At 36.5% G+C, this 13,332-nt stretch overlaps 1 protein-coding gene across 5 annotated transcripts in view; it reads right to left on the bottom strand.

Moving 5' to 3' along the window:
* Positions 1–801: 801 nt before the first annotated feature.
* Positions 802–13,332, bottom strand: part of MBNL3 (muscleblind-like splicing regulator 3) — a 61,544-nt gene continuing 49,013 nt past the window's right edge. For 3 of the 5 annotated variants that reach the window (XM_011988803.1, XM_011988807.1, XM_011988805.1), the window contains exons 5-8: positions 9,326–9,476; positions 7,306–7,341; positions 4,824–4,918; positions 802–2,325 (exon numbers count right to left, since the gene is read on the bottom strand). In XM_011988803.1, coding sequence (XP_011844193.1) covers positions 2,314–2,325; positions 4,824–4,918; positions 7,306–7,341; positions 9,326–9,476 — 294 coding nt within the window. In that variant the 3' untranslated portion in view covers positions 802–2,313. Of the gene's footprint in view, positions 2,326–4,017; positions 4,092–4,823; positions 4,919–7,305; positions 7,342–9,325; positions 9,477–13,332 lie in introns of all 5 variants that reach the window. The other 2 variants (XM_011988804.1, XM_011988806.1) reach the window with 2 other exon arrangements.

Genomic DNA, 13,332 nt, shown 5'->3' with positions numbered 1-13,332 from the left:
CCATAGGTAAAAGTCAGGACAACTCTTGATCTCTAATTCCACGCAACACTGTCAACAGCTGACAATGGCTCAATACAAGCAAGACTGTTTAGAAAGCACTGTTGATCAGGATTTGGATGGATAATTAAGATCAACAGAGCATCAATTCCCAGAAAGCTAATTTTGCTCTCTCGCATTCCGAGCCAAATGGGTCTGCTTTGGGAGAGAGCATCAAATGTTCTGAAGCACAAACAATGTGAAAAGGAGGAACAATGGGAAGCAGGAGATATTTCTAGTTCCCACAATGGCTAAGGTAGCCTTGGGCAAGTCATATGCCCCTGGATTCAGTTCCATCAACTATGAGAAGGATTTTGCTAACTCCATTGTTCTGTGATTCGAACACTTCTAGCCAGCTTAAGTTATCCTCAATCAGATTTGCTTTTTGTCATATTCATGAAAGAGAAAAACAATTATATATATATATACACACATATATATGTATATATATGATGGTTTTATACTTTCTGGTGGAAGAACACCTATTTACTAGAAAATATTAAATCTATTACTTGATGTAAAATCTCATGTTTCCACCACTGTATAATAACATTAATAACTGAGTAGAGTGGATGAGATATGTCACACACCACAGGAATTATTTGGTTGTAAAATTCTTTCATAAGTATTAGTAATGTGAATTCAGCTGAGCTCTGTGGAGTATAGCCACTCTGTCTCATTCAAAGGGTGCTAAAACCCTCTCTATTGTCATTTTCAAACATATATAAAGGCAAACAAATCCAAACAAGCAAAAAAAAGGCTTGGTTATGATGTGAGAGGGTCTGATGTTAAAGTTTGGGCAGGGGGACACTTGCCATATATCACAGGTGCTTTCTCCTTCACTGAACTGTTTAACAAAACGAAATTCAGTTGAACCGAAGCTAAAGACCATTACAACCATCTTTCCCAGTTCTTTTGAATAAATCAAGGAATAATTGTAAGTGCTTCCCTGTTCCCTGTCCTAGCCATTTCTCCAAGCCTGTACTCAGGCTCCCTCTGTGATCAATAGAGAAGACTGTCCATTTGGGGAGGAAAGTCGTTATTTGTAACCAATTCTCTTTCACCCCGACTGACTTTTGCTAGATTGCTTCTTACTTGTTATTCAAAGAGTAGCCTAAAGAGCATGAGCCATTTGCATTTGGAAAATGGCATTTGTGTAAAAGGTGACATTGCCATGGTTTTACACACTTTCCTCGAGTATGTAAGAACTATCTCCACGCCCCCATCTCTCTGTTTGATTTATAACTTGTAATTAGCATATTTTTAAGCTCCCAAGTACCAGTTTCTCAGCTGAAGATGACAAAATGGCTGAGTTTTAGACACTCAACCTAGGAGATAGGATTCTCAAGCCACACACACAAAAAGTCTAATGGGCACTTTACATAATTTTTACTATAAATGCTGAGAAATTCATTTAAAGGTAAAGTCTTATTTTCCAAGCTATTTAAGAAGAGTGAAATAGGGGTTAATGTTTTATGAAGTTCTCTGCTTTGTGCAGGTAATTATTTCTCTCTTTAAAAAATCTAGCAATTTGATTGTATTATGCAACATCAGATCTGCAGGTACAAATTATACACATGCATGTTAATGAACAGGTTTTGTGCACATTCAAAAATGAGGCATTTTAAATGTCAGTCCCAAGAAACCTACAGAAATATTCTAAAGAAAGAGAGCATATTTGCATGAACCTGTCATGGTTTTAAGCACATATAGTTCTGTTCCCCACTAATAACACTTTAGTTGAAATCAAACACCATACATATACGGCAAAACACTACGTATGTAAAAACCTAACACAGCACAACACAATACAAGAAATGGTACTGAATATATTTGTTACATCCTGAATCAAACCAATAGACTATCTTGTAAACAAAACAGTAAGGTAACACTTCAAAAACAGATGAACAATTTATCCACCAAGAATGTATATAGTAAGCCAACAGCTCACTGTGGAAATACACTTAGCATGGTTATTAGAAAATCACAAAGAGTAATGTAACAAGTTACCAAATTTTATGGTCATGTTCTGCTTGATAATTCAAATAGGATGGATGGTAGTTACTAGTTTTCTATTCGTGTTGTTTTAACATCTCCATTGATTTTTAATGCTTTATTTTTTATCTGAATTTGCTGGCTGGTAGGTTTGCTTTGCTTAATACATTGACTGCAACACGCTTATTGTTGTGTTGGTAGAATAAGACATACGAGAAAATATATAGAAAGGCCATATGGAGGTTTCCATGGAAAGATTCTGATACTCCATAACTCTGCTGTTCAGAATTTCAGCTGAAATGGAAAAAAAAAGAAAGAAAGAGTGAGAAATATTGAAAGGTTATTGAACGAAGAGTCAGGAGAATGTGGTGGGTCTTGTTCCAGTTCTGTCTGTTAACAGTGCCAAAATATCCCCAATGTGAATTTCATATTGAAATGGGGCTTTTGAGAATGATCATGAAAGAACCACGTATCTATGATAGTCTATGATACCCTTTGAGTGCTAATGTGGAGAACTGTCCTAACAGAGATGCACTCCAATGTTTAAGGCATTATTTATCTACTCAATGCCAATACTTTTTGTTGAGCGTACACTCATGTGTCCACCTTTCAACTGGCATGTACTGAGAAAACATGTTTGATACTGAACATTTTGAAATATGCAAATATTAAATACACTTTCAACTTTTTCTCTGAATGTTTTAGAGCCATGCAGTAATAGCCTACCTGTGAAATCTGGGTATTGTATTGTACAAAATTACATTTTTGAACTTTAGAGAAATTTTCAGCACCTATTACATATTGAAGTGATTATGTTCTGCCAAATACCTCTACATTTTCTAACGAAATCAAGCAAGAAGGAATCACTCTTCCCAAACATGCTCTGTTGGAAAGTTAATTTGACAACTTTTGTTTACCTTGATGTAAAGCAGCCCATGAAAGTTGGGCAAGTGTTGGCAAAACCTATATTATCATGTTTAGTGCTATTCCCAAGTTGCCACTATCCCAAATGACACCCCTGGATACAATTACAATTTACAGCTCCTTCAGTTATCCCATGTGCTCAAAGGTGCCTTTTAAAATCCTTCCTTATGATTCAGGGGACCTATTTATTAAATGTCCAGTTGGCTATCTGCTCTGTCCAGAACACTTAGTGTTCTAAGCCCATGTGTCCTCAGCAGGAAAGAAGGGCTAGCTGGGATCTGGGGGACTAGTTAACTAGGGTACAGAACTGCTGCCTCCTTCCACCAAATGACACATGCCAGGTGTGAGAACTTCAAACTTTCGATGATGAAGGTATGCAATTCAGAGTTGATACACTATTTCAGTTAGTCCCTAGAATTAATTAAAATACCTAGGAGTCTTAAATGGCTTCAGAAGTCACATGTTCTTAAGTGAATGACTGCTAAAATGAAGTGTGTGCCATGATGGGCACCAGGCAAAGAGGAGATTGAAGGTGAAGGAGAAAAAGAAAAATCCCACAACAACAAAAATTTTAAAAAAGAGACATGATTGGAATGAAAATAATGACTCGGTTACTAAATTATGTCACTCAAAATTCAATACAATGTCACATGAGAGGCATAGTGCTTACTGTGTTTAACATAATCATATCAGTCAAATTCTAAAAATTCTTGTTTGATTTCCAAAAATAATGAAGCTATAAAGTGGTTAAAGAATTACAATTCAAAAGTAATCTGTGCCTCTGTCTAACAAATCATATATTCCTTTAATAACAGGAAAACATTTAAGAATGTGTTAGCTCATTGAGAAAATACAGTACCAGCTGTCATTGCCATATAAAAGATACTGCATATTTGCGCTCACATTTCAATTTGGAAAATTTATAATGTGTAAATCAAGCTCTACGTCACAAGCAATGTCTATGAATGAAAATATTTACCAAAGCCTTTTAGCAAGTGTAATTGTGTAAATAAAATATGTAGCCTATAAATATTATTTATATTAATACTTAAAGAAACTTACTGTTCTACTGGGAACTTCTACATCTGTGAAACAAACATGCTGCTATTCAGTTCATCTATTGATAATTGGGGTATCTATAGTAGTAAAAAAGATTTTAGATTAAAATAGTTTCTTGAGAGAATTCTGTTTATGTTGTTATATATGTGGAACTTTTCATCTATAAGCATGATTCCCACTTTAATAAAGCAAAATGGCCCTAATATTATACAATAATTATCATATGCATCTCCTTATAATTTCAAGACTCCCCCCAAACTTATAATTTGCCTTGTAAAAATACCTAAAGCAAATAAAAATCAAAACGACAAGCACATCTAATGTCCATATGAGAAGGAACTTCTGATATAATCACTGGGAAATGATAAAGATATCCATGTCTTGGAAAGAAATGTGATATTTTGTTTTCTCTCCAGTGGATCTGAAGGTAAAGGTGATGACTGTACTAAGCCAAAGTTTAAACACAATAATAAAAAATGGCAGTAAAATAAATTCTCTTGACCAATGAGGAAGCATTTAAGTAATATTAAGTATATACATTTGAGGATTGGTGTGTTACCAGTAATTAAATATAGAATATCAAAGCAACATCTGGTAACCAATTAAAAATGAGCAAAACTCCTCTGATTCATCTTGAGATGAATAGCAAAGCACATATAGCACTCTAGAATATACACAAAAATAAAAATTCTAAATGTAACAATGGCTTACAAACACATAAGAATCTCACCAATCCAAAAAGCATATACTGTGCATTACCAAAACATTGTAGTTATCTCTATCTGAACAGCTGAAATAAATGGCCAAACCTGATTGCCTGTAGTTGGTGCAGCGAAGGGAACGCTGGTGGCAGGTGTTGTTGCTGCAGACACAGTGGTAGGTGTAGCACCGTGCATCATGGGCACTTTCAGTTGAAAACCATAGAAGCAACACACAGGAGGGTAGAGGATTTATGCAACCATGACATTTACGATGGAATGAGGTGTGGTAGGTATCACAGCAGCAAGCCATGTGACATCATAATGACGAATACATCAGGGTGTTCATGCAATCACAGTCAATGCAAAGCAACACAGCATGGAAGGGGGGAAAATTAAAAGGAGAAAAGGGGAAAGCCAATTATATTTACCAATATGGAAAATGGAACCATTCTCAATATTTAGTAAGGTTTTGAGCAGAATCCCATTGCAGTTTACTCAAAAGGCTAAATTTTCAGAAGGGGCTATAATGAATGCATATGAAAACAAAAATCCAATGTTACAAGAGCTATCTATCTGAAGCTAGTTAAGCAGACAAGTAACTGGATTGCGCATTCAAAATGGAATTAAGGAATCATACATTGGAATTTAGGTTCACTGACTTATGGACATGAATGCCGTCACTAGATCTGCAGGTGCAAATGGACAGTTATATGTATACTTACCCAATCTGCATGCAAAGACATGGTAGGTAGACTGGTTGGTGTGTGGTAGGGGGGCAGATATGAAGAATATAGTGAACTATGCATGCAGGTTTTTAAGTACGCCTCTGGCAAACTCCTGGGAAACTTTGGCCATTTATCAAATAAATACATGGAGTACTTCGTAGTAAATCTTGTCTTCATAGCAACTATTATAGCTACAATGGTTAGCAGCTGTGAAATCTCTTGCAGGACGTTTTATCTTTGCCTTTTCTAGTTCCTATCTCTTTTAGAAAGTGTTTTGGGTGCTTTCTGATGTCTAGCTCATTTCAGAAACCAAACCAGGGAATTAATGTGTGAATGGCAATGTGTGAATGGCAAGCACACATATGTAATAATTTATCATGTCTACATCGATTGAATTCAGATTTTCTGAAAGTCTACAGAGAAAATGAATGGCCAGGGAAAACTTAACATGTGCAATACCATAGAAACCGAAAATGTACCCCAAATGGTGATTAACAAAAACTCCATAGTTATCCATTCCACTTATCTCTAGTTACCCATTACCCAGAGTCATCCCTGTTGTCTTATATGCCAATTCTAAAAACACTCTTGTTTTCCATTTGGGAGTGCAGCAATTTACAGGAAGCAGACCCACTAAAGAATGCAGTTTGCATTCCTAAGCAAAGCTCTGAAGGTGAAAGGACAAGAGAGCATCTTCAAGAAAATTGTCACAAAATATGAAGGCAAAGACACATTTCTCAAACTTGCAGAAGTCTGTTCTGATTGTACACATTATGATTACAATGTATACATATTGTGCTCCTGTTGGTATTAATGGAAATGTTTATTAATTCCTACAGAAGACAGTCAAACCCTCCCTAACAGGATCCTCACCTCCATTGCCAGGGTTCAGATCTCACTATGTTAGTGAGCGCTGATACTATGTGGTTGTCATTTTGAACTTTATTCTCAAGAAGCCTGTTAGTAGTGCTTTTGGGGCTCTGCATCTACTCTGGTCCACCAAGGTGACAAAGGTCAATTTGTTGCGAACTCTCAAAAGGGATGGGATGGCCTGGATTGATGTGAGATGGCAGAGTGGGATGGGGTGGGATCATTTCTCCTTGCATAGAACAGAGCTATTTTCTCCTGGTCTCTTCCTTGTGCCCATGAGGACTGTAGGAGCTGTGAACTCCCCACTCCTTCCTCATGATCTTCAGTATTAGGGCTGTATAAAATGGTTTAGAGATGGCTATCATATTGTGTTAGTGGCTAACGAAAGGATCTGTGTGCAACTGCTTATTAAAAATCACATAACACCCAAAGAGTCATTTTGAAATGATTCCGTTGTGCCTAGCTTCTATGCCAATGGTGCCTCAGGCTAGAGCACTATAGGATTTATTACACAACACTGCAGAATCCTCTGGCTTTGCTGAACTCATCCTCTGGCAACATGGGAACATTGAATGCTTTAAGTTGTATAGATAACTTTTTCAGGGAGGAATTGTTTCATTGTACTTTACAAGTTATACATTTTAAGTATTTTACAATTTTTAAATAATACATGTTAAGCAAGGAACAAAACTGCCCAGTCTGGCTAGTTTCAAATATTGAAAAAGAAACTTTTTAAATATTTCAGTTGCTATTATTAGGGTAGAAATAGAGAAATGACAGGGCCAGCATTTGGCCACAGTGGCAACCAACTAGGACTTGAGAAAGTAGGACTATTTTGATGCTACAAAGACATAAAACAGAAAGCACCATGTTAAACCTTAACACACTCAGAAAATTTCCAGCCACATCTTTCAGTCATTCATCTTTCATAGTCACAACAGAAAAACACATTTTTTCAGATTAGAAAATGTTGATAATTTTTGTAGAAAACCTACCAATATTTGAAGCAGGTGCCATGCACAGTATTGGCCCTGTACACCATGCAGAAAAGCGTGGAAAGTAAAGAAAAGAGATATTTGATTATTAAGGATTTACTGATAGAAATACATTTTAACAGAAAGATTATTTCTTTGCAATATCAATTACTCAGCACATGCAAGTCCAACAATCTCTCATGTTTACAATTACAGATTAGCTTTAAGGTCACAAACCCAGGTAATCAAAATAATTCTTGAATTCTTAGGTACAAAATGAGCTATAATTTTCTTTAAAAGAATTAACTCACTTAAATTACATATTTATTGTGGACAAATACATCCTAAATAATTTTTATAATAAGAAGGAGAATTTTAATTTATTACACATATCATTTTCTAAATATGCTCCAGAATCTTGTATCTGGTGTCTGTATTTCTATTTAGAGTATTAATCTGTTAACACTGTCTCCTCCACTGTCTCATAGTCAATAGGACTCAACTATGAATATATGGCAAACAGGTTCCATTAAGAGAAACCTCTTGGCTGGACAGGCTTTTATGTTGCTACTAATCAAGGGGAAAGGAATTTTTCTGAAATTTTTGCTTATGAAACTAGATTTCATGTTGGCCAAATCTTGCAAAAAATTTAAACTTGGAAACAAAGTAACTGTAGTATTAAGAAAACCTAAGATGAACAGCATAAATTTTATTATATTCAACCACCTTGACTAGACTTCCAGGGCTACTGAATTCATTCCATAGCTATAATATAAATTGGAAGTAGCCAAGGTAGAGTGATCTAATGTGTAGGTAAATTACCACAATTTTTGAAGGAAAAAAATGCTAGGAATAAAGTCATGTCAACTCATACTGGTTTTCTCTTTTACTCTGTAGACATTATGTGTTTTCTTCTTAGGTTGGGAGAAAAATATCTAAATTATTAGATATCAGTGGTTACTTATCATAAGGGATGTAAGAAAGTGCTGAAGAATTCCATATTTCCTCTCAGAAAATATCATATAAATGTATACAAATTGTATAATTTAAATGATGGCATGAAGGACTACTGTGGCTAGTAATTAAAGACTGGTGTTTTACGGTACCTTTCAAAATTAATTAACTGATTAATTTACTAATTAACCAATAAGTTTTCTCAAGTCTGGGTATTAACAAGGATTTCTAAATTTTTTTTAAACATATGTTATTTTCATTTAAAAATAGTTTCCAATCTTGGGCATTTAGCATTCTGTCAAAAAAAAAAAAAAAGAAAAGAAAAAAGAAAAAAAAATGCTGTACTCTCAATGGTTAGAATTTTCAATTTATTCTTAAGAAACTATATGCTCATTCTTAAACTACTAAACCACTGGAAGAAAATTATTTTCCCCCCCAGTATATGATATCTAATTGAACAAATTTTTGGCTTAACATTTTCTATTCAACTTGGTGTAAAACAGGCTATTAAATATAGCTGAATGTAGGAGATAACAAAATACGCTGCAAAATGTCAGAAAAGATAAACTGCTATGTATTTTGTATTAACTGATTCAAGAGTTACAGGCTAAAACTATCTGTTTAATCTATATTATACTATATTATACATTTAAGGGTAGTTTTATTTTAACTACCTTTGGCATATCAAAGATATATTGACAACGCATTTCCATAATATCGAAGCTGGGAGTTTTTTCCTTTTTTTTTTTTTTTTTTTCCCAACAACACTCTATTGTCTGTGACAGTGATACCTGAGAGTCAAGGAATTAGTTTGAGACTGAACCAAGTGAATTAATCATAAGCAAAAACCAAGAAATGCTAAAAAGAAAAATGTTGATACCTTTTCCTAGTTTGATTTCAAACCATGAATTTTCATGACTTATAGAAAAACAAGTAGTTCTAGATACTAGCAGATAAGCATAACTTCCTTGTTTTATTTTTAATCAAAATACATGTCCTCCTATAAAAGCTCTTTGAAAGCTGCTTTGCATTGTATACATTCACAACATCACCAAACTCGCTGCAGTGCCCAGAGCTGTGTTCTCACCTGCAGGGATAAATGCCGGCTGTGGGAGCTGCAGGTTAGTCAGAGCCTGTTGGCAGTGGAAAACAGTGGGATTAAAGACCGGGGTGGCACCATTGGGCTTTTCCAGTGCTGATCTCTTTGGTATCAGTTGCAGTGTACCAGGCTGCAGGGCCTGTGGGGGGGAGAGATGGTACTAGTACTAGAGAAAGTAACCAATGTACTCAAACCAAGCAAGCACCAGTTATATAAGGTATTTCCTGGGAATCCTCCGTAAGGGTATCCATTGGGCAAGACACTGGATAAGCAGTGGCCCCACAGCAAGGTAACCAACTGCAGAGATAAGGGGGTTCACGGCTGTGTGCAGTGGCTCATGCCTGTAATCCCAGCACTTTGGGAGGCTGAGACCAGCAGATTGTTTGAGCTTAGGAGTTTGAGACCAGCCTGGGCAATATGGCAAAACCCCATCTCTAAAAAAATAGAAAAATTAGCCAGGCATAGTGGTGCATGCCTGTGGTCCCAGCTACTTGGGAGGCTGAGGTGGGAGGATTGCTTGAGGCCAGGAGGTCAAGACTGCAGTAGCTGAGACCACACCACTGCACTCCAGCTTGAGTGACAGAGCAAGAGCCTGTCTCAAGAAAAAGAAAAACGGTAGTCCACTACATGAGCAGTAGTCCAAAACAGAAAAAAACGCAAAAAAAAAAAAAAAAAAAAAGGTTTTCAACTTCACTAATTTAGACCTCATTTGGGCAGGATGTGACAGAAAGCTACTACAGTAAACGATCATTTATAATTAATATCTCAGGGATACTCATCTGTGAATCTATAAAAATGAGATTAGCAGAAGCAACAGATAGCAGGAAAGAGATTCCTGCCTGTTAAAACTCCGATACAGATCTAGGACATAAATGGCATATAGGTGATAAAGCAGATGTTGGTAGATCAGAGTCTGACACTGTCACCCCATAAAATAAAATCCAATTTATACAAAGACTTCAGGTTCAAATCCAATAACTATATATTTCCTAACTAACAGGTAAGGAAAAAGCAAATGAATATTTCCTCCCCCACCACCTACCTCACCCAGGTACTATGTAGATAGCTAGCAAAATATATGCAGTTCTTATTTATAGAGGCTTGCTGTGCATTTCGGTATGTACCATTTGCTTTGTTAAGTTCTTGTAAGGTTTAATTCTAAAACCTATTAGCATTTTTAAACCATCCTTTCATGTCTACAGTTCTTTCAAAATCCCACTGTGCTTACAATACTCAGTCAAACTTGCCCCTGGATCAGATTCTTTGGAGAAGTTTAACACTACTTTACATTTTTTTTCCTCAGCAAATTGCACGTTACTTAAAAAACATGTCCCAGCAACAACAATTAGGTATCCTCCAAATTCTTAAGGAAACAGGAATGCTTGTGTTGAGTAACTATCCTACCATGTGTCCAAAAGGGTAATGCCATGACCTCGTTCCTGTGGATAACAAAGGTCTCAAGGTATCTCTATTTTCTTTTGGGAACTCTGCTGTCAGTACACACATTGTGACAGAGCTGCTTTTCATTTCACCTAAATAAAGAAAAGCATGCTAGAAGAGTGAGATAAAATAAACTGAGTAGCTTTAGAGATACAAAATTTCCAAATTTATCCCAGCAGACCAGATGGCAAAGGTCAGGACTAAAATCATAAACCATAAAACAAAATCTATCATTTCGAATGCCTTTTATCACCATTGGGAGAAAATGGTTTTGCTGAACATTTTAACTAAGACAGAAGACTTACTTATCTGGTTGTTAAAAAGATTTCCCTTTGGTATAAATGGGGGGTGTCCCTTTCTCTTGAAAGCTGGCAGCATGGTATGATCATCAGAACCACAGTTATGTTCCCTAGTAAACTATAAATTGGGGTGAAACCTAGATGAACATTCAATAGGCAGACGCTGGTAAAGTAGTACTGCTTGTTTATGGCTGGGGTTTATCCTGATGGGTCAGTGCCCAGTTCCAATTGGGTGGTGATTGTGCTACTAAATTCATAAATCTACTGAAGAAGTGTGAGACTGTGGATGAACGAAGTATCAACCCTTTATGTCTTTTTTTTTTTTTATTACAAGCTGCTTTCTGTGAACTTAACCTGAGCTATATACATGAACAAGGTAAAAATGTTTCTTTTACAAAGCATGTCCACTATGAATCCTTAAAAATATAAAATGCTTGAATTTCTTCATGAAGCCCTTCTTTATTTAATCTTACCTCTATCAAATTCCTATGGGCCAACTTGATCTCACTGCTAAGACCCTGCTGTGATCAGTTACTTAAAAGGGAATTTTATACTGATATTCACAAGTAACAATTGAAGGCCTACGATATAATATTTAGCTCTCTAAATGGAAATTTGAGGCTGACTTATAACCTATGCATTCTATCAAACACACTCAAATAATCAGAAATGGACAGATGCATATGAAGTTATTTTCATAGCTTATAATTCTCCCATTCAAAAGCATTTAAGACAAAAAGAATTTGATAAAGTCTTTTTTAACATTAATTAACAGATTATGTTGTTCAGATCAAGGCAGAAAGTAAGTTTTTTCTTCTTTGGTGCTCAGATCTTTCAGGATGTAATGAGTTCAGCTCTGAAAAAAAGTGGAGCCAGTCTGAAAATGGTACTGTGTCCTTGAAACCACAAACTACTAGGAAAAGTGGGAGAAATCTGCAGTATTTGGCTTAGAGAGGAGACATCAGAGTCCTTCTCACTTGGAATAGGGACTGACTTCTTTCGTGAAGTTCCAGTTGCAGCAAGATAAATTTCAACCCAGTATGAAGAAAACCTTCTTAATAGGGATGTTTGAAAATAAGTGTCTCTGTGTTGTGAATAGGCAAAGTCTGTGTCATGGGAGTCCAAACTATGAATGTTTGTGAGGAGATTTAGCTACAGTGCATCTCCTGGGCTTCAGGGTCACGTCAGTGCTTTTTCCACACCCAGGGAACATGAGGTTTCCTGCGGGTTTTGTCCTTTATTGGAGCTATTATGCCTTATTATACAAGGAAAGGTCCAGGTAGAAAAAGAAAGACATAGCAAGCAGCACATCAAAACAATGGACAGCTGTGGCAAACTTAAGTCATAAGAATTCCTGGTTCTCACTGATCGCACTACAGTGTTACACAAATATTTTTCTTACTTTCTACCTTTCAGTGTCACTAAGCAGCACTTACTATTCCCCCAAACTGGCTTTCTACAGCAACTTAAAAGTCAGGCCTCTGGGCTGTGCATGGTGGCTCATGCCTATAATCCCAGCACTTTGGGAGGCTGAGGCAGGAGGATCACCTGAGATCAGGAGTTCAAGACCAGCCTGGCCAACATGATGAAACCCGGTCTCTATAAAAAATACAAAAATTAGCCAGAAGTAGTGCACGCCTCTAGTCCCAGCTACTCAGGAGGCTAAGGCTAGAGAATTGCTTGAACCTGGGAGGTGGAGGTTACAGTGAGCCGAGATCACGCCACTGCATTCTAGCCTGGGCAACAGAGTGAGACTCTGTCTCAAAACAAACAACAACAAAAAACACACAACCGCCCCCCCCACCAAACAACAACAACAACAAAATACCAAAGTCAGGCCTCTGCTCCCAACCATGTAGAAATTCTCCCCCAGACTAAGCAGGCTGCTGTCCTTGATACTATGCCTCTAGAGAGGAAAAGTGGCCTTAACCTTTAGGAAATTACAGCCTACTTAATATCCTATCTTTTAAGTGCTCTGTTTTTGAAAGGCATTAAGGATGTTAGTAGCAAAGTGCCCATGAAAGTGGCTCACAGAGCAGAGGCAACTTTCTGCCTCGCTAGGATATTGAGGGTAGTGAAATTATAAAAGCACTAAAAAATAACTTACTGTTTAAATTATATACTTTACCCTTACTCTGAAAATCGGAGAAAGAGCACAGTAGGTTAAAAGCATTAGTAAGGCTTTTAAATAATTATCTTTAGAAAATCTTAGTGAATAAAGTAGAATAAATAGGTTCTTTCTTTTCCAGCTTATAA

Source organism: Mandrillus leucophaeus, unplaced genomic scaffold (assembly GCF_000951045.1).
Source record: "Mandrillus leucophaeus isolate KB7577 unplaced genomic scaffold, Mleu.le_1.0 Scaffold339, whole genome shotgun sequence".
Classification (NCBI taxonomy): domain Eukaryota; kingdom Metazoa; phylum Chordata; class Mammalia; order Primates; family Cercopithecidae; genus Mandrillus; species Mandrillus leucophaeus.
Note: the sequence above shows the minus strand (reverse complement) of the source record. Positions and strands in the feature narration are given on the sequence as shown.